Source organism: Balaenoptera ricei, chromosome 19, assembly GCF_028023285.1.
Source record: "Balaenoptera ricei isolate mBalRic1 chromosome 19, mBalRic1.hap2, whole genome shotgun sequence".
Lineage (NCBI taxonomy): Eukaryota > Metazoa > Chordata > Mammalia > Artiodactyla > Balaenopteridae > Balaenoptera > Balaenoptera ricei.
The window spans coordinates 45,075,164-45,096,600 of record NC_082657.1 but is presented as its reverse complement, the minus strand read 5'-3'; the positions used below and the strand labels follow the sequence as shown (position 1 = coordinate 45,096,600).

Here is a 21,437-nt window from a genome sequence, read left to right as displayed (position 1 = left end):
AGCTCCAGCCCCACTGGCTCTGTTTCTCAGACATGCTGAGCTCATTCCCTTTACCCCAAAAGTTCTTCCTTCTGATTCTCTCATCAAGCAGACCTCTGCTCAGGGGTCAGCCCTCAGCGAGGACTAACTTGACTACTCCATCCTGGTCAGTCCTCATCCCCCAGTCCCACTTCCAGCCTATCATCTGGCTTTGTTTTCTTCAGAGCACATTTCCTCTACCAGGTGTTTTCTTGTTTGCTTATTGATTTACTTATATATTAATGTCTTCTCTGCTCCTTTCACACCACCCATCACCCTCACTTTGTCAACTCCATGGAGTAGGCCTTTATTAACTAATTGATAACAGTTGGATGATGCATGTTCTTTCCAGAGGATGGGAAGGTAGCACAGAGGTCTTTTTCTTTTTTAATTTATTCATCTTATTTACTTATTTTTGTCTGCATTGGGTCTTAGTTGCTACGGGCGGGCTTCTCATTGTGGTAGTGCACAGGCTCAGCTGCTCCACGGCATGTGGGATCTTCCCGGACCAGGGCTCAAACCCATGTCCCCTGCATTGGCAGGCAGATTCTTAACCACTGTGCCACCAGGGAAGTCCAGCACAGAGGTCTTAAACCAAGCTGCTGCTGCTGCTGCTGCAGCCACTGTTACTAAATGAGCTGTATAATAACATTCTGTTTTTAACCTAAGCTACCTTTCAAACACATACATATACACCTTATACACACACACAGGCTCTTAATTGTGTTTGGAAAAAATATTGGCTATGAAATGATAGCTTCAATTGAAGATACATTACAGCTCTGTGATTTTCTTTGAAAAGCTTTTAACTTCATAGCACTTTGATGAGCAAGAGACAAGTAGCTGAGGTGTTGCGTCTCTGCACTGATCATTCCAGATGCTCAGAAACTTCTTCTATAGCCATAGTGGACTGTATTAGTTTCCTATTGCTGCTGTAACAATAGTAGTGGCTTAAAGTAATCATTTTACAGTTCTGGAGGACAGAAGTCCTAAAATCAAGGTGTCAGCAGGGTAGTAGTCTTTCTGGAGGCTCTTGGGGAGAATCCATTTCCTTGCCCTTTTTAGCTTCTATAGTCCACCTACATTCCTTGATTTATGGCCCCCATCGTCCATCTTCAAAGCCAGCAGTGTAATAGCATCTTCCATTCTTTCTCTGCTTCCACCATCACATCACCTTTTCTGACTTGACTCTTCTGCCTCTCTCTTACAAGTAGCCCTGTAATTGCATTATCCTACCCTCCCTGCCCCCAGATAATCCAGGATAATCTCCCCATTTCAAGAGCCTTGACTTAATCACTTCTGTAAAATCTTTATTACCATGCAAGGTAGCATATTTCACAGGTTCTAGAGATTAGGACCTGGACATCTTTGGGAGGCCTTATTCAGTGTGTCACAGGGACTATGAATTTTCTTCCTCTGGGCAAATCTATATAATTGATAAATCATTTGGAAATTGAAGAAAAACAAAACAAAACAGGAAAATGTATCTATTTTTCAGCCAAACTGAGGTGATGGTGAATCCTGAATTGACTCTAAATAAATATTTTGGTTTTTTATTGAGTTCCTTAGTTTTTTAAAATTTTAAATCCATATTTATAGCTTGAGTAGCTTGAGTTAAAAATCCAAAAATTCTATGGTAGGTTTGTCAAAATAATTGTATAGTTTATTTTTGAAGAAAAGTATTCAAAAATACTTTAATTTTTATTTTAGGTCTTTGAAAATGTTAGCATCTGTTGTTTTGGTGATCATTATTGAGCAGCTCTCATACACTGAGACAAAAATAGCTCCCAGATATCCTTGAGTCACTGACCAAGTTGGAAACAGTTCTTCCGGAAGATTTCTCTAGCTTTAATAAATCAAATGGCCACATTTGTATTAGTTTTTTAAGAGTACCTACTGCTTCAAAAAAAAAAAAAAAAAGTACCTACTGCTTCAATTGGAGAAAGCTAAAAAAAAAAAAAAAAAAGAAAACCTTCCAGTGTGTGTCTTCTACCTTCTAGACCAGTAAAATCTGCATAAAAGGTCTGTCACACAGGATCATCCTTGTGTGAGAAAGAAGTGGGCTGGAACTAGTCACTACACACAAACACACATGTATATGCACACACCTGTGTCACCTCTCAGACTTCTGATGGTGGGGGTTGGGGGAAGGGTTAGGAAGCGGTGAGTGAGACAGGGACAGTCCCAGGAACAGTGACTGGTGATTGGAGAGGCTCAGCACGAACCGGAATTGATCAAGGATGTGAGCAGTATGCTAGGGGAGGACCAAAGAATGTTACGGAAATCTTCAAGGGGCAAGCATTGGCAAACCCTGACGCACTGGCCAAAGGGAGGAGCCAGTGAGCATCTGTCAGCAGCTGTGGACATAGTTCTGAGAGGAACCATAGGAACAGCAAGCAGTCTGTCTACAGGGATTCTTTGGGGACGGCTAGAATGGGCAGTGGCTTTGTTGGACAGTCTTCCCCCACAGCCACATGGCCTCAGGAGGTGGTAAGCAGTGGACTTGGCTTTAGGGAAGGCTGTGCTGGTCAAGCAGCATTGAGAGAGCCCCACTGCCATCCCTGGCATCCCAGGCCACTGGAGCAGAAGTTTGGGTTTCTAGCAGCTGCAGGGCACTGTAGCAGAATAGCCCATCTTGGGAGACTCCATGCCGAGAACTCAGGCCTATGGCCTGAAGTCTGGTGCTTCTGGCTTTCTCTGAATTGCACATATGTTCTTTGTATGTGGGAAGTGGGGCTTCTTGCTTAGGAACCCTTTCCCAGCGGGCACTGTAATCTTCACAAAAGCTACCAGAACTAATTGGTGAGTTTGACAAGGATGCAGGATACCAGATGAATATATAAAAACTCAAATACGTGTGTGTTTAATAGCTTTATTGAGATAAAATTTATATACCATAAAATCTACTCTTTTAAAGTGTACAGTTCAGTGGTTTTTAACATGTTTACAGAGGTGTGCAACCATTATCATAATCTAATTTTATTTATTTATTTATTTATTTTTAAAAAATAGAACCTATTCTTTGACCCTCAAGGATGCCCCACTTTCTGTACTCTTTTTTTTTAATAAATTTATTTTATTTACTTATTTATTTATTTTGGCTGCTTTTGTTCTCTGTTGCTGTGCGCAGCCCTCCTCAGTTGCGGCAAGTGGGGGCCACTCCTCGTTGTGGTGCGTGGGCTTCTCACTGCAGTGGCTTCTCTTGTTGCGGAGCACAGGCTCCAGGCGCGTGGGCTTCAGTAGTTGTGGCACAGGCTCAGTGGTTGTGGCTCACGGGCTCTAGAGCACAGGCTCAGTAGTTGTGGTGCACAGGCCTAGTTGCTCCGCAGCACGAAGCATAATCTAATTTTAGCCCCATAATCTAATTTTAGAACATTTTTATCACTCCAGAAAGAAACCTTGACCCCATCCTCCCACCCCCAAAATCAATTATATTTTGATGTAATACCAAGAAACAATTAGAAAATAAAATTTTAAATAATATAATAAGGGCTTCCCTGGTGGTACAGTGGTTGAGAATCCGTCTGCCAATGCAGGGGACATGGGTTCGAGTCCTGGTCCGGGAAGATCCCACATGCCACGGAGCAACTAAGCCCGTGAGCCACAACTACTGAGCCCAGGTGCCACAACTACTGAAGCCTGTTCACCTAGAGCCCATGCTCTGCAGCAAGAGAAACCACTGCAGTGAGAAGCCCACGCACAGCAACAAAGAGTAGCCCCGCTCTCCACAACTAGCTGCATGCAGCAATGAAGACCCAACACAGCCAAAAATACATAAATAAAATAAATAAATTTTTAAAAGTTCAGTGTTATTATTAAATATATATATATAATAATATTGAAAGTGAAATACTTAGAAATAAATTTGTTAAAAATCTGTTGAGAGAAATTAAAGAAGACCTAAATAAATGGAGAGGTATACCATGTTCATGGATTTGAATAATCAATATTATTAAGCTATCTATTCTCTCCAAATTGATCTGTAGATTCAACACAATCCCAATCAAAATCCCAGCAAGAAATCAAGTATACACCAATTTAAAAAAATAATTAAAAAAATGATAAAGAAAAAAAAATCCCAGCAGGCCTTTGAGAGATACTGTTAAGAAAATGAAAAAGACAAGCCACAGACTGGGAGAAAATATTTGTAAAACACATTTTGTATCCAAAATATATCTATAACCTTATAACTCAGTAAGATATACAACCCGATTTTTATTTAAAATGGGTTAAAAATTTGAATAGACAATTCAATAATTTTCTAATAAACTGATGGTAAATAAGTATATGAAAAGATGCTCAACATCCTTGGACATTGGGGAAATGCAAATTAAAGCCCCTACATGCCTACTAAAATGTCTAAGAGAAGAAGAGAAAACCAGAACAACTGACAGTAACAAGTGCTGGTGAGACTGTGAACTCATACATTGCTGGTGGGAATGCAAAACAGTACAGCTACTTTGGAAAACAGTTTGGCAGTTTGTTATCAAGTAAAAGATATACTTATCTTGTGACCTGGCAGTACCACTTCTTAGTATTTACTTAAGAGAAATGAAAACATATGTCTGCACAAAGACCTATATACAAATATTTATTGGCTTTATTCATAATAGCAAAAAATTAGAAACAACTATATGTCATCAGCTAAGGAACGGACAAACTGTGGTATGTCCATACAATGGAGTACTACTCAGCAATAAAAGAAGCAAAATACTGGTACACCTAACAACGTGGATGAGTCTCAAACGCGTTATGCTAAGTGAAAGATGCCAGACACAAGAAACTCCATATTCTGTGATTCCATTTATATGACATTCTGTAAAAGGCAGAACCATAGGAACGAATCAGACCAGTGTTGCCAAAGACTTGGGGGTGCGTGGAGTGGAATTGACTGCAAAGAGGCATGAGGGAAAACTTTTTGGAGTGATGGGAATGTTCTATATCTTGATCGTGGTGGTGGTAACATTTGTTAAAACTTGTTGAACTATCAATTAAAAAGGAAGACTCTTATTACATGTAAATTATACTTAAGTTAAAAAAAACATTAAAAGAACAACAACCATGGGACTTCCCTGGTGGCACAGTGATTAGGAATCTGCCTGCCAGTGCAGGGGACACGGGTTCGAGCCCTGGTCTGGGAAGATCCCACATGCTGTGGAGCAACTAAGCCCGTGTTCCACAACTACTGAGCCTGCGCTCTAGAGCCCATGAGCCACAACTACTGAGCCCGCGTGCCACAACTACTGAAGCCCAAACACCTAGAGCCCGTGCTCCACAACAAAGAGAAGCCATCAGGGGCTTCCCTGGTGGTGCAGTGGTTAAGAATCCACCTACCAATGCAGGGGACACGGGTTCGATCCCTGGTCCAGGAAGATCCCACATACCACGGAGCAGCTAAGCCCGTGTGCCACCACTACTGAGCCTGCGCTCTAGAGCCCACGAGCCACAACTGCTGAACCCGCACACCCCAACTACTGAAGTCCATGCGCCGAGAACCCGTTGCTCCTCAACAAGAGAAGCCACCACAATGAGAAGCCTGCGCAGCTCAATGTAGAGTAGCCCCCGCTCGCCGCAATGAGAGAAAGCCCGCACACAGCAACGAAGACCCAGTGCAGCCAGAAATAAATAAATAAGATAAATAAATTTAAAAAAAGAAAAACAACAACCATGATACACCTCAGAGTTCAGTTCAAGCCTCTTCTCCTTCATGAGGCTTTCCCCAACTACCTCCTTGTTTCATGGCCCTCTGATAAGTCCCTTCCAGGGCACTCATGGTTTTGGTTCCTATCAACCACAGCTTGGGCTCCTTCTTCAGTAGGGCTGCCTCAACTCCTCAGGGCAGTGACTTGCTGAACTCACTGCTCATTTAGCATAGCCAGACCCTGCCCACAGCTGGCTCTGTGAGAGGCCAGGAGTGCTGGTGAGGTGGTAGCAGGCTAGGGAGAGGAGCTCAGACCTGGGTGGGCTTCTGTGACTGTCTTGTTTTTCTCTCAAGTACCTCACCTCAGCTCTTGCTCTCTTTTCCCCCACAGGTTGGGATAAACATTCCTATGGTTACCATGGTGATGATGGGCATTCCTTCTGTTCCTCGGGGACTGGCCAGCCCTATGGTCCCACATTCACTACAGGAGACGTGATTGGCTGCTGCGTCAACCTCATCAATGGCACTTGCTTCTACACGAAGAATGGCCACAGCCTTGGTGGGTACATAGGAGACCTTGGAGGGTCTGCCCTGTGGAGCCACTTTGGTTGGTGAGAGGCTTTGAAGCCAAAGCAGTGTTGTAGATCCTCTGCTGAGCTCAGGGCAACTGCAGCCATTTCCTAGCATCAGAGCCCTGCAAGGGGAACGGAGGGTATAGAAGTGGTCCCTTTGTTAATCCATCCATTCAGCAGCATTTATCGAGCCTGGGTCAGTGCTGAGAGAGCAGCAATGTCGTGGTCATGCTCCTGGCCTGTGTGACACTCGTTGGAGCGAGGTTTAGGGTCAATGAGAAGTTTGAGGGGCCCTAGTACCTACTTGACAGTGGTAGTGATGTGTATGCCTGTCGCCTGGGCCCAGACTTTCTCTGGCCCTTCTGCAGGGCACTGGTTGCTATGGAGCAACAGTGAGGGCTGCTCTAGTACAGGAGGTAAACAGGCTGGAGTCAGATGGGGTCAGGTCTCTTCTGGCCTGTTTGTGGTTAATAGACAGCAACCTGGACAGAGTTATATTGAAAAAGTCCCTTTGGTTAAACTGAGAAGGAGGGACTGATTGGAGTAAGGGCTGAGGAAGAGGCAGGTGGCATGAGCTGTGGCCGTGGTGATGGGTGCAGGCAGTGGAGAACAGGCCTGCAAAGGCCTAGGGGTGCCGCAGCGGGGCTTAGTGATAGATGGGGTGCACTGGAAAGAAGGGAACATGGTAAAGTGGCTGGATTAGTTGTGCTGTCAACTAGGATCAGAAACCCAGGAGAAGCAGCAGTCCTTGGAAGGTCTTGAGAACTCTGGAGGATACCTTGAAGAGTAGTCCTGTACACATTTAGGAATTTAGGATTAGAAACTAAGAGAGAGAGGAACTTTGGCTATTCTGACACCTTGCCGTAGTAGGGCTGACTGCTATTTGGCCCTCGAGTGAGTGGAACCCATGGCCAAAGTGGCCCTGAGGTGGTACCTAACTGCTGGGCCAGCCTACCTGGGTTTGCAGAGGTCTCTAATCTGGCAGAACCCTATCAGCCAGGTTGACCACAGGCCTTGCCAGGAAAGGGAGTTGGGCATTTTACTTTGAACCCAACTTGTAGGAGGCTCACTTCCCCTGGTTTGCGGGGCAGTCAAAAGGTGGCTGCCACTCCCCACATCCCTCTGTGGCTTCTCCAGGAGATGAGCCCGGGCAAAATCAGGGGACCTGAGTGGAAATGGGGTTTACTTGCGGCTGGGGCTGAGCGAGCAGGAGCCAGCATTCCTCAACAGGGCAGTCAGATGCCACAGCCTAGAATGGGCAGCCAAGAGCATAGCACAGACGATGCAGAGCTGACCCAGGTGCACATCCGGAGAAACTCTCCCCTGAAATCCATGGCCAGCTAGCTGCAGTTGCTGGTATCCAGCCTGTGAGGAGCTAGCTGCTGGAGGGCAAGGCCAAGGTCTCAAGATGACTCCTCATTCCCCACTCTGTTCTCTGACTCCAGCTATTTCCTGCCTCTTAACTTTTCTGCTGTCAGAGTCCCAGGGGCCACTGTTATGGGCTATCAGTCCTTACCCAAGCCCTGTTTCACTTGCCCCTCCGAGCCAGGCCCAGTTCTGCCCGTCTGCTCTGAATACTTGCCCTCCTTACATCTCTTCAGTTTGTCCACACTTTGCTCAGAGCATGGCACCTGCTGTGGGACATAAGATTTGGGGCATATCTGCTGTCCCTTCTGCACCTGCACCTCCCGCCTCTGGGCTCTAAGCTCTTTGTCAGTCAGATCCCTAGGTCCCTAAGGAGCTCATGGCCACCTTAATCTCAGCCCAGACCTTCACACTGTTTTTATTTTATTTATTTGTTTATTTATTTAGGCCGCGTTGGGTCTTCGTTGCTGCACGTGGGCTTTCTCTAGTTGTGGCGAGCGGGATCTACTCTTTCTTGCGGTGCGCAGGCTTCTCATTGCGGTGGCTGCTCTTGCTGCGGAGCATGGGCTCTAGGCACGCGGGCTTCAGTAGTTGTGGTGCATGGGCTCAGTAGTTGTGGGACGTGGGCTCAGTAGTTGTAGCTCGTGGGCTCTAGAGCTCAGGCTCAGTAGTTGTGGTGCGCGGGCTTAGTTGCTCCGCAGCATGTGGGATCTTCCAGGACCAGGGCTTGAACCTGTGTCCCCTGCATTGGCAGGCAGATTCTTAACCACTGTGCCACCAGGGAAGCCCCCTCACACTGTTTTTAAAAACTCATCTCCCAGGACTTCCCAGGCAGTCCAGTGGTTAAGACTCCGCACTTTCCACTGCAGGGGGCACGGGTTTGATACCTGGTTGGGGAACTAAGATCCCACGTGCCGCGCGGCACAACCAAAAAAAAAAGAAAAATAAAAAATAAAAACTCCTCTCCCTAGTACATGTTTTTTTTGTTTTGGTTTGGGTTTTTTTAATTAATTAATTTATTTTTGGCTGCGTTGGGTCTTCGTTGCTTCGAGCGGGCTTTCTCTAGTTTCAGTGAGTGGGGGCTACTCTTCATTGTGGTGCACAGGCTTCTCATTGCGGTGGCTTCTCTTATTGCGGAGCACGGGCTCTAGGCACGCAGGCTCAGTAGTTGTGGTGCACGGGCTTAGTTGCTCTGCATGTGGGATCTTCCCGGACCAGGGCTCGAACCCATGTCCCCTGCATTGGCAGGCAGATTCTTAACCACTGCACCACCTGGGAAGTCCCCCCTAGTACGTGTTTATATAGACCCCATGGAAGACCTGACACATCTTGTAATAAAACTTCCTTTAGGCCTATATTATCTATTTTTCTAGCCTGTCACGATCTTCTTTGGTCTTGCTTTTTCTATCTCGAATATTTGGTATCCTCTTCAGCATTGTATTAACCTAAATTTTGATAAACATGTTTATTTGTGTTTTCATCAAGATATTGATAAAAATATTGGAAGAGGACAAGGCTGGATTTGAGCCCTTCAGCCTACAGCTTGTCCAGGTAGACACCAGCCATTTAAGAATCACTTCATTATGTTAATTGAATCTTGTGTTTTTCTGTCTTTTCCACAAGGATACTACTGAGACCTTACTAAAAAATGGATATGACCTGTCCTCTGCATTTTCTAGATCACGAAATTTGATGGGAAGCCAGTGAAAGTTATAGACCACTTGGTGAATCTTCTAATGACCTTGTTTCCTTTTCACAAGCCAGCTTATCAATATAATGCACTTCAGAATCTCACGCAGGATCAGTGAGCCAATCATTGCTCTCTAACCTCAGAACATTTCTCTCTTTAGAGAAGCAGAGTGATGTTTCCTGCCTCTGGCCGCCCCGCTCCTTTTATTTGCTCCATTGTCCTCTGTCACAACACTCACCCTGTGTGTCATTGGTCAGTTGTCTGTGTAATTACTAGTTGCATGCCATCTCTCTTGCTGGAGTTTGCAGCACTTTTAGGGCCAGGCTTACAGCTGGTTCCCTATTGCCTGTCATAAGGCCTAGCTCCTGGGAGGTCTCAGCAAATACTTGACGGGAGAACAAATGAACACTGAGTGAATGGAGACTGGAGACTGACGTCTCACCCACAAGTGGTCCATGAGCTTTCAGAGTAATTTTTTTTTGGCTGCATTGCACAGCATGTGGGATCTTGGTTTTCCCACCAGGGATCGAACCCGCACCCCCTGCAGTGGAAGCGCGGATTCTTTTTCTTTTTTTAAAATTTATTTATGTATGTATGTATGTATGTATGTATGTATGTATGTATGTATGTATGGCTGCGTTGGGTCTTCGTTGCTGCGTGCGGGACCTCTCTAGCTGTGACGAGCAGGGGCCACTCTTCGCCGCGGTGCATGGGCCTCTCATTGCGGTGGCCTCCCCCGTTGCAGAGCACGGGCTCTAGGGCGCCTGGGCTTAGTTGCTCCACGGCACGTGGGATCCTCCCAGACCAGGGCTCGAACCCGTGTCTCCTGAATTGGCAGGCGGACTGTTAACCACTGTGCCACCAGGGAAGCCCTGAAGCGCGGATTCTTAACCACTGAACACCCGGGGAAGTCCCCAGAGTAATTTTTATACAGGCTCTTTATACCCTCAGCCTCAGTGACCCCTGAGCTATGTCTTTTTGGCTCAGTGTACTTCTTAGCAGCAGGTTTGAATGTCCTATTTGCATCCTGGATCTTTGCCTGGACCTTCTCAGATCTTCCCTTGGGCCATCTCAGATCTTGCCATCACAGTGTCTTTGTGGAGGCTCCCAGAGACCTACAGGGCTATAGGGAGCAGTGTTGCCCTTGTTCAGTGCAATAGGGGGTGGAGTAGCCTCTTTCCTCATCTTCCTGGAAGCACCTCAAGGCCTTGTCCTTCCTGAGTCCCACTGTGAGTAGAGCTAGGCAAACCCGGGTAGGTCATCCCCTGGGCAGAAATGTGGCAGTTGTCTCGCCCTGTGGCGCAACTGTAGCCAACTTGTACCTAGACCTCACAGTTTATGAAGCAGCTTTCATAGAGAATCTGTTTCTCCTTCCTTCTTGAGGTGTTGGGTATATTGTTACCCCCTTTTTTCAGATGGGCTCAGAGAGGTTGGGTAGCTTGCCAAAGGTCACACTGCAGATAATTGATGGAGCCTGGACTCCGCTTTCTTCCAGGGTTCTGTGGGCCTCTTCATGAGCCTGGGAGTACAGCAGCAGTTGCCTGGCCACACTGAGATTCATGGGGGCAGCTCCCATGCAGACCTGGTGGGTGGACATGGAGGGGCTTCCAGATTCCATCCTGCTAGTTCTGTGACTGCTGACTCTGCTTGTGGGGCTCAGGAGTTGCCTCAGGCAGGAAGGTCATGGGTTTCTGAACTTCTTTCACTGAGGAGCAAAATAGCCCAGTAAAGAATGTAAACAGTCTCTCTGTGCCTTGGTTTTTTCATATGTAAACTAGTGTCAGAGACAGTATACACCTTCCAGGGTTGTTCTGAGGATTAAATGCTTCCTTGTAAGACATGATTCCAGTGCCCAGCACAGAGGAAGAACATGGGATGCTCACTTGGCTGCTGTCAGGATTCTGGCCCCAGGTTTACTGGGAGACCTATCATCAGACCCTCACCTGTTCTTCAGTCTTGCTGGGTTTCAGTTTCTTTTTGGGGTGGAGTTGAGGGAGCAGACAGGGACCTCTAGTCAGTGGTTTGAAAACCTCTCAGGCCAAAAGCTTAGGAGCTTCTAGAAGATATAAGAATTTTAAAAAATGGGAAGGCTATGAGCCCTTGGGAGAGTGTCCTTGGGCCTTGAGTCATTTCTCAATCTGCAAAATACGAATGCTCTGGTAGATATGCTGAGGCCCCTCTCCTGCTCAGGGCTCTTCCTATATTTAGGGTCCCTATCCCTTCTACCCTCACTTCTGATTCAGGACTAAGGTCCCTAGAAACACAGCTTCTTCTCTTGGCAGGAGGGTTCAGAGGGTACACAGGCCACTGTTAACTTGGTCTTTGTCAACTCGGAATCTCTGGGGACTCTGGGCAAGTATGGGCTGAAGATGGGCAGCTGCCGCCTTCTCTGTCTCCACTGCTCTGTCAGCTTAGAGATGATGTTGGAGCATCAGACTAGGAATGAGTCCAGTCCCACTAGTTTCTGCTGGTTTTATGACTGCTGGCAAATCATTTAACCTCTGAGGCTTACTTTCCACATCTGTAAAATGGGGGTAAGAAAGCCTGCTACCCATAGTTGGTATGAGGATCAGATGAGGTAATGGATGGGAAAGGGCCTGGCATACACAGGAGGTCTCCATAAATACATGTTGGATCAAGAGAACAAATAGGCCTAGAGAGGCCTCACGGTAGATCATTTGGGTTTAGTCCTTCCTAGCAGGTTTTCCCTGAGAGGGTAGAAATGCTGTGGACAAATACCCAAATATCTGACTTCACTTCTGGCCAAGCGACTCAGCAAAGGGAAGGCCAGGGTGTAAACCTACCAGGCAGGACTTCCCTGGTAACGCGGTGGTTAAGAATCCGCTGGCCAATGCAGGGGACATGGGTTCGAGCCCTGATCCGGGAAGATCACACATGCGGTGGTGCAATTAAGCCCGTGCGCCACAACTACTGAGCCTGCGCTCTAGAGCTCACAAGCCACAACTACTGAGCCCGTGTGCCACAACTACTGAAGCCTGCGTGCCTAGAGCTCACAACAAGAGAAGCCACCACAATGAGAAGCCCGCGCACCGCAACAAAGAGTAGCCCCCACTCGCCGCAACTAGAGAAAGCCCACGCGCACAGCAACGAAGACCCAAAGCAGCCAAAAATAAATAAATAAATAAATTTATTAAAAATATAAATAAAATAAAGTAAAATAAAAAATAAACCTACCAAGCCCTGGCTAGTGCTTGTCCTTCACCATAGGGGAGGTGTGGTGACCAGCTCCTTCCCCAGCCATTGTGACGGACCCTCGCGGGGCCCACAGAGACATGGGAAACCAGGTGGCCTGATGACTGTTCCTTTCCCTCCACAGGTATAGCCTTCACAGACCTCCCGGTAAGTACTACTATTGGGTCTCCTGCTCTGGCCCCGGGGGCCGACTGGGAAAGGGCATGGTGTTACCTGCAAGTTCAGGGTGTGGAGTACTGCCCTCTCCCCAGCCAGGGATGTGTGCTGTGTTGTCAGCTTGAAGGTACCAGTAGGCGGTACCTGCCAGCCTTCTCTCTCCAGCAACAAGGCCTGGTCTTCCTCCATGTCTCTTAGCAGGTGACAGAGATTTGTGGCATTTCCAAAGGCAGCTAGGAGGTGGGGGACAGTGTGGGCAGAGATGAGGTAGCTCCATGGCTCAGCTGGTCTGAACCAGTTCTGTGTGGCTTATAACCAGTGGACCTGTGTGCAAAGTATAGAAAATTGTTCATATAGAAAATTGTTCCTGAACTGTTAGGGAGCCAGGTCCCTGTGCATACCCATCAAAGATCCCTGAGGAAAGCCAGTGCCCTAGGGGACTGAACCTGCTACTGTGCAGGGTACTCCTGGGCCAGAGAGGTGAGATTTATGGGGTTTTCTCCTCTTAGAAAAGGGTGAGGTTTCCTGCTGGCTTCATTCAGGGCTCATCCCACCTCCTGCACTCCAGTCCTTCCTTGTCATGAGTCATCACAGGCCTTGTCACGTGCAGGGCCTCCACCCAGAATGCTGGGAGCCTGGCCTGGCTCTGTGTGCCCTGGCTGGGGTCTAGAAGGAGGAAAGGTTTGCTGACTCTGGGGGCTGCTTAGGGATCCTGGGCTCCCCTGTGATGCTCTAGGAATAGGAAATGCCCCTGTGATCTGAGGGGCCTTCTGAAGCCCAGACTGCACCATGCAGGATCCTGTTAGAACCTCTGTCTATGTATCAAAATCCTTCCCTCCAACCTGGAGTCCCCAGAGAGGGGCTGTGGTCCTAAGCAAAGAAAGAGAACAGACACAGGAGGAGCATTCTGACCCTGAGTGGGGAAGAGTCTAGTGGTGGAGGTATGACATGAAACACCCAGACGTGGATGTGATGGCACTCTGTGCCAAGTGCTAGAAAGGCTGAACCCAGTGTGCAGTACCAGCACGTGGTAGTCAGGAATGATACGTGGTCTGAGGATGGAAGGTGGAAGAGAAGACTGGGGACCCGGGGACAATGAGGAGGAGGCTGGTGAGACACTGGGCTGTAGCAGTGGGAGCCATAGGAGGCATGGAGTGAGGGAGCGACCTGGCAAAAGCTGGTCAAGGCAGGGGATAGATGGGAAGCGGGGAGCCCTACACCCAGAGGGACATGCCCAAACCTCACTGGCCAGAAGATCCTCCTCTTAGTGAGCCTCAGACAGGAAGGGCAGCAGCCTTTCTTTACCCTTTTCCAGTGTCAGGGGGTCCATACCACCTAACCCCCTTGGTCATTTGGCCATACTTTCCTCTTCCTCCCCTCCTTTCCTCTCTCCCCGCATCCCTTCCTGCCCCCTTATATACCCCCCTTTTTTGTAGCAAAGGGATCCTTGGTCCTGGATCTTTCTGAGAGGAGCCATCATCCACCCCTGCAGCAGATCTTCATGGGCACACCTGCAGGGTTGTGGAGCCCAGCCTGCCTCTCTGTGCCCTGGCTGAGTCCCGAAGGGGGGCCTTGGGCTTTGGGAACACTACAGCCTCTGATGCAGGGCAAGAGACTCCATGTTGAGCCTGGCTTGCTTTTCTTTTGCTTTCTCCCCTCAAACTTTGGGGAATAGTGTCTCTGCTAGGGAGGTGGGCAGAATGTGGCTTAGCCCTGCCTCCCCCAGCCATGCTGCAATTCTCTCAAAGCCAAAGCAACGGCCTGCAGGAGCCAGCGCCTTCCCCTCTGTGCTGGAGGTGAGATGAGGCGAGGCCCTGCTGCCCCATTGCCCTCAGGGCCCAACTGACATTTCATTCTCCTCCTCAGGCCAACCTCTACCCCACCGTAGGCCTGCAGACACCTGGGGAGATTGTGGACGCCAACTTTGGGCAGCAGCCCTTCCTGTTTGACATTGAGGACTACATGCGGGAGTGGCGTGCCAAGGTCCAGGGCACTGTCCACTGCTTCCCCATCAGTGCCCGGCTTGGCGAGTGGCAGGCGGTGCTGCAGAAGTGAGTGCCCCGCTCCCGCCCTTACCCAGCCCTGCCCCATCCCAGGGGCCTCACTCTCCTGTAGGCCCCTGTACTGCTACAAGCTGCTCTTGTGAACTTTAGTGGGTAGCATTCCTTCTGGAAAGCACTCCCAGGATGACTCTGCCTGCTGCTCTCCTGCTCCTCTCTTAGTTCAGTTCTCCAGAGCTGCTCCTAATTAAACCTTTGCCCCCTCAACTGGATCGGAAGGCCCTGTATGTAATATCACCAGCAGGGCTGTTTTCCTTCCCCAGGTCATTTTGCAGAGGATGTGCTAGTACGTCCTGTGGTATCTTCCTCTGTGCACTTTTTTTTTCCATCATAGGGAGTGTCTGTCATGCCATGACTCTGGCCTAAGGTCACCTCTCAGGGTCAGATCCAGCTAAGTCCCTTGCATCTGTGGCAGTGGTGGTGTGAAGAGGGTCCTGCCTAGGACCTAGCTGGCTCTTGGCTGATTAATTCCCAGCCTCTCCTGGGAGACAGTCTTGATGAGAATCCCAAGGGAGGCCAGATATGGTTCTCTCTTCCAGTTGACAGCTGCAGGCCTGAGTGAGGCAATGACCTGTACCCACTCTGCCAGGAGGTGGGTTAGTTTGTTAGCTTGGCTCCCAGGGGTGGGCAGAGAAGGGCTGGGCTTCTACTAGCTCTGGTCATTGCCCTGCAGACACCGGGGTACCAGAGTCCAGCGGGTGGGGGTGGGGTGCACACTGGGTTCTCTGTGTAGCCTTCCTTTCTTTAGGGATTGATATTGAGGCAGGCCCCATGGGAGGGCTGAGGCAGGGGCTAGGTGGCCAGACCCTTCTCAGGAATAGCAGCACTACTACATCATGTCCCCAGCCCCCAGAACTTATAAGAAGCCCTTCCTTGGAGGGCCAGCACGGTGCCAGTCCCCATAGCAGGCTTGCTGGGACAGGCAAGGGGAGAGGTGGAGCTGCCCCAGCTGTGTGGGGGAGGGACTAATACTCTCAGTTGACAGGGCCTGGGCTCAGCATGTGGGTGTATTTGTTTACATGTATGTATCTGTGTGCCTGTGTGTGTTCATATGTAGTATTTGCTGAGACCTGCATATAACTCATATCTGTGATTTCATATAACTTCGCTTTATGGACATCGTTAATGGCTGTATTATCTCGCAGACACATTTGCCACAAGCCCCTTGGCTGGCTTCCCTTGGTGGTAGGTTCAGGTTATTTCCTCTCTCTTGCTTGTGTAGGTCACCGTTTTGTACATAAAGAGTTTTCCATATTTAAGATTATTTTCTGGGTGTCCTTTCAAGAAGTGGAATTACTGAGTCAAAGGGACTGTACATTTTAGTGTCCTCTGATGTGCATATGGGCGCATCTGAACCATGTTTTATCAAGAATTTTTGCCCTTGTGTTTATAATAATATAAATATTATAATTCTTATTCATAATTAATGTTATAAATACATAATTTCATAATAAGAGGTTGTATATATTGACTTCTTGCTTTGCTAGGCACTTTATGTGGATCATCTCATTTACCCCTTAAAACATGAGGGAACACACAGCTGAACTTCTGTGCCTTCCACATGACAGCCCTTCAGACATTTGTGTTTGGCAGTTATAATAATGACATTGACATATGCACACACCAAGGTATTCACTTTTGTACACATCAGATATGAGGACTCTACGTGTGCAGCTGCTTAGCCAGCTTTGGGTGGGTTTAAATGGTTTCTGGGCATCAGGCTTCTCAGGGCCATCTCCCAAAGATTGTGTTCCTGTTGGCCATGCTACTGCCTGAAACCTTGGCTTCTTGGGCCCTTAATTTGTTGTGTATCGTGGAGTAACTTGGGTCGTGGGTTAGCTCCCCATCACCGTCTGGAGCCAACACTCCCGAGGGCCAGGTTCACCTGAGCTGGAATGCTTCTGCCGGGCGCGTGGGGCACCTGCAGAGGAGCTCCTGTGTCTGTAGAAGGTACGCACATGGCATGCATCGTCACTGGGCAGCTGCCAGACTGCGTGGCTGGCTGCCCATCCAGGAAGCCCTCATAGAGACTCTCGGCAGTCTCTGGGTTTGCTGCAGGTCACAGGAGGCAGCCGCTTCTATAAGGAGACGGTATGTGCCTCTGTATGTACTTTTGTTGTCATACTTGCCCGCCTGTGGGCAGTATATCCCAGAGAAACTGCAGCCACTCCTCCAAGCTGTGAGGACAGATGTGGTGACCTGCCCCTCTCCCGCCTGACTGCATGAGCACTGGGGGATGTTCTCATTTTGTTTCAGCCCCTTTGTTATTCTGTGGAGGTTGCACCTTTAAGATATGTTTAGGGAAAACCTAACAGGGAGATAGTCTGTCCCATCAGGGGGTTGGTGAGAAATGCAGTTCTTAAGTGTCACCTTGAGCGTTTCCTTTTTTTCTAGCATGGTCTCATCTTACCTGGTGCATCATGGGTATTGTGCCACGGCCACGGCTTTTGCCCGAATGACTGAAACCCCGATTCAGGAAGAACAAGCGTCCATAAAGAACAGACAAAGTAAGGTTGATTCTCCTCTCCCCTCTCCCTCCCTCTCTCACCTGTCCCTAATTCTGCTCTCTGGCTCATGGCAGCCTTGGGTAACCTGTCAGGAGTCTGTTCAGCTCAGGTCCTCACCAGAAGACCAGCCCACAGCCCAGCCCCAGGCCCTTCTTCTGTCCCTCTTTCAAGGCCACACTGTCCAGAAGGACAGTCCAGCAGCATGGGAATGTCTCGGTGCAGCCTCCCTAGTGCATACTCTGGTGGCCTGGCGCAGGCTGGGGCCTGGTATGGCTGGATCTTCCTCCATGCTTTTTTCCTTTCTCCTGCATCCTGGATTCCACTCAGCCTCCTGTTCACGGTCTTCTAGAAGGAGTGTGTTTGCATCTTACCAGTTCAGTGCCCTGCCTTTGCCACCATTTACTCAACCTTAGTAGTTCTGCCTGCCCCTGGGCGGAGAGGGGACTGAAGCAGTCAGACACGGGGAAGGCTGATGCTCCGTGGCCACTGGGGTAGACCTCTCTCTGCTTCCCGCCTCTGGTCCTGGGCTTTGCAGACAGACAAAGAAGGAGCCAAAGGACGCTTTCCTGGTGTTCATACTAGCCTGCATACTGCGTGTTTGGGGCTCTTTTGTGGAAGGAGGGTGCTGGGAAAGAGGAAACAGCCCAGAAAGGAGATAGGAAGAGGAGAGGAGAGTGAGGGAGAGTAGGTGTGTGTGGACACGTGTGCCTGTGTGTGCCTGCTTGCGTCACTCTGAGCCTGTCATCTCTGTGTATGTGCATGTGTCTGTGTCTCCCAGAGAAGCCACGCCCAGCCAGACAGTCGGAAAGGGATCCCAGACTTGGGATCTACCCAGAAGTCGCTCCCAGCAAGACGCACCAGGCCCCAGGGCAAGAGCACGATGCCGATGGCCTGAGAGGTGTCAACGTCAGAGCTGCCAGTGTGAGGAGGATGACCTCCTCTCTCAGCAGGGGGCGCGCCGCAGCCCCTGAAGACCGCCGAGACATGGGCCCTGGCCCAGAATCCATGAGCTCCCATGCCAACCCCCTGTGAAGCCTGAGGAGAGAAGTCTGTCTGAAGAGGAGCCTCTCAGGCCACGAAGCTGCCCGGGTGCCCATCCCTAGATTATGCTCCCACAGCCAGGACCTCTTCCCCCGCCCGGGTCCCTGGCAACCTGTACTCCATAGGAGCAGGCCTCCAAACTCAACCTGCTGCCTCTGGGCTAAGAGCACCCCGCTCCATTTTCCCCTCTTATTCTTTGAGGACTACCTGACACTTGACAGAAACCAGGATCTATTGTGGGGCTGGATGGCCAGGTTGTTTCTTCAGCCTCTTCTGTGAGCATCTCAGTGGGCTTGCCACTCTGAACCAGCCCACCTGTCAGCTGGTCCGTGCTTGGGGCTGGCAGTGTGTAGACGTGTGGCTGTGAGGAAGGTCTGCGGCCCCTCGCTCACTGCCGCATTCTTGCTCTCTACAGAGATCCAGAAGCTGGTGCTGGAGGGCCGTGTGGGTGAGGCCATTGAGACCACACAGCGCTTCTACCCAGGGCTGCTGGAGCACAACCCCAACCTGCTCTTCATGCTCAAGTAAGTTTGGGGCACCGTCAGGTCCCCCACAGCCCAGCTGGTGGTGGGCATACACAACCCGGACCAAGCCCAGAGCGTTGCTGCTCTGCTCCTTCTGCAGGTGCCGACAGTTTGTGGAGATGGTGAATGGGACTGACAGTGAGGTCCGCAGCTTGAGCTCCCGAAGCCCCAAGTCCCAGGACAGCTACCCTGGCTCCCCAAGCCTCAGCCCCCGACACGGCCCCACTAGTTCCCACATGCACAACACAGGTCAGCCACTCTCCAGAGGGCTCTGGGAAGAACTGGTGTGGAGAAGCAAGGCCACCCATACACCCTTCCCTGGGATGGGCTCAGGGCTTGCTGCTGGATTGGGGGAAGGGAAATGGGACCACTGTAGTTATTCCTGGGGCCCTGCTTGATGGCAAGCTGCCCCTCCTCTTCTGACTGTTCCCCGGCTTTTAGGAGCAGATAGTCCCAGCTGCAGCAATGGCGTCGCTTCCACCAAGAGCAAACAGAACCACAGTAAATACCCTCCGCCCAGCTCCTCCTCTTCCTCGTCGTCGTCCTCATCCTCCTCATCTCCATCCTCAGTCAATTACTCCGAGTCCAACTCAACAGATTCCACCAAGTCCCAGCCCCACAGCAGTACCAGTAACCAGGAGACCAGGTGCCTGTTCTGCTCTGCTTCTTCCTCCTGCCTTCTGCTCTGCGCCCACTGCAGCCTGTCCTTTGAGCGCCACCCTGCCCTTTACCCCCCACCTCCATCCCAGGTCTGTGCCTGGAATAGTAACCGCTGACCCACCAGGCCTGGCATTGGCTCCAGCTTCTGGTCCAACTCTTTTTTTTTTTTTTTTTAATAAATTTATTTATTTATTTATTTTTGGCTGCATTGGGTCTTCGTTTCTGTGCAAGGGCTTTCTCCAGTTGCGGCGAGCGGGGGCCACTCTTCATCGCGGTGCGCGGGCCTCTCACTGTCACGGCCTCTCCCGTTGCGGAGCACAGGCTCCAGACGCGCAAGCTCAGTAGTTGTGGCGCACGGGCCCAGTTGCTCCGCGGCATGTGGGATCCTCCCAGACCAGGGCTCGAACCCGTGTCCCCCGCATTGGCAGGCGGACTCTCAACCACTGCGCCACCAGGGAAGCCTGGTCCAACTCTTGATTCAGCTGCCACTTTCCTTGGCCCTGTCTTTCTCCAGAGGCACTGACACTGAGAATGTGGTTGCCTCCAAGGATACCAGGCCTCTCAGAACCCCCAGGGTCTATACTAAAGGAGCTTTTACTGGGCTTAGCTTGTGGTCAGCCAGGTTGGGCAGGCAGGGTTTTTAGGTTTCAGACTGTAGGTGGCTTTCAGTAGCCCTCCAGCATGCCACAGGGATGACCTGGGTTTGGCTCCCAGAGATGCCTATCAGGACTTACCTGCCCTGGTCATTGGGGGTCAGGGGGTGTATAGAAGGGGTGTGCCAACTCAGAGGAGGGCCAGGGTGGGGACGGTCACGGAGGCAGCATGGGGACCAGAGTGGGAGTGAGGTAACAAGCCTCTGGGATGGCTGGTGTCACAGTAGGGCCCAGGTGTTAGAGCCTGGGAAACCTGGGAGCTGTCCTTCATGCCCTTTGGGGACCTCAGTTTACCACTGCATACTGCGGCTAAAACCTAAATGGAGGCCCAACCAGGCTGCTCCAGTCACATCCCCTTTGCTAACTCCCACCTCAACCCTTCTCCACAGCGACAGTGAGATGGAGATGGAGGCGGAACATTACCCCAATGGTGTGCTGGAGAGCATGTCCACACGCATTGTCAATGGTGCCTACAAGCATGAGGACCTGCAGACGGATGAGTCCAGCATGGGTAAGGCCATGCCCCCGCATGGTGTTCCACAGGCGGCATTGCTCAGTCCCGGTGCCCTCTCCCCTCTGTGGGGGTTGGGATGGGCAGGCTTTGGTGGCTTGAGAAGCTCTATCCAGATCTGGTCCACTGCCTCCTTAGCCAATCATGAATCGGTGCTTGAGGTGGGAAGGCCTCAGCCTGCTGCCCAGAACAAGTTCCCAGCGTTTGTGGCTGGAGGGAGTTGGGGAGAGCAGACACCTTATGAACACCCTTGCATCTTGCAGAGGGTGGGAAGAGGGCAAGCTTTGAGTCCTGTCTGACTCCTAGACCATGGGCTAGGTGGACGAAGAAGAGCTCAGCTCTGGATGGTCCACCTGCTCCTCTCTGCCCTCACTTGCCTCTAGCAGAAGCTGCACCACCCCACCCTACCCCCAGCCAAGGTCCTTCTTGTCGTGTTCTTTGGGGTCCACACCCTAGTCCTCCTTTTCTCTCTTTATCCCTCCTGATGTGTTCTCTGCTGGGCTCTGGGTGCAGATGATGGGCATCCTCGGCGGCAGCTCTGCGGGGGCAATCAGGCGGCCACAGAAAGGATTATCCTGTTTGGCCGTGAGTTGCAGGCACTGAGTGAGCAGCTGGGCCGGGAATACGGCAAGAATTTGGCCCACACGGAGATGCTGCAGGTACAGAACAAGCCAGGCCCTCATACAGAATGGGCCCCCATTTGGTGGTGGGGCAGGGTGACTGGGAGGGCACTGGGGGCAGGCAGCAGCAACAGGACAGTGTGGGCTCTAGTCAAGTCTACCGTGGGGAACAGGACATTCAGGGTACACCCCACCCTCTCTAGGTT

At 50.2% G+C, this 21,437-nt stretch overlaps 1 protein-coding gene across 1 annotated transcript in view; it reads left to right on the top strand.

Moving 5' to 3' along the window:
- The window catches only part of RANBP10 (RAN binding protein 10), a 67,337-nt gene that overhangs the window by 41,695 nt on the left and 4,205 nt on the right, over positions 1-21,437 (top strand). The window contains exons 4-12 of the mRNA XM_059904073.1: positions 6,051-6,218; positions 12,624-12,646; positions 14,522-14,706; positions 17,110-17,222; positions 18,679-18,787; positions 18,888-19,036; positions 19,229-19,433; positions 20,490-20,611; positions 21,125-21,270. Coding sequence (XP_059760056.1) covers positions 6,051-6,218; positions 12,624-12,646; positions 14,522-14,706; positions 17,110-17,222; positions 18,679-18,787; positions 18,888-19,036; positions 19,229-19,433; positions 20,490-20,611; positions 21,125-21,270 — 1,220 coding nt within the window. The remainder of the gene's footprint in view (positions 1-6,050; positions 6,219-12,623; positions 12,647-14,521; positions 14,707-17,109; positions 17,223-18,678; positions 18,788-18,887; positions 19,037-19,228; positions 19,434-20,489; positions 20,612-21,124; positions 21,271-21,437) is intronic.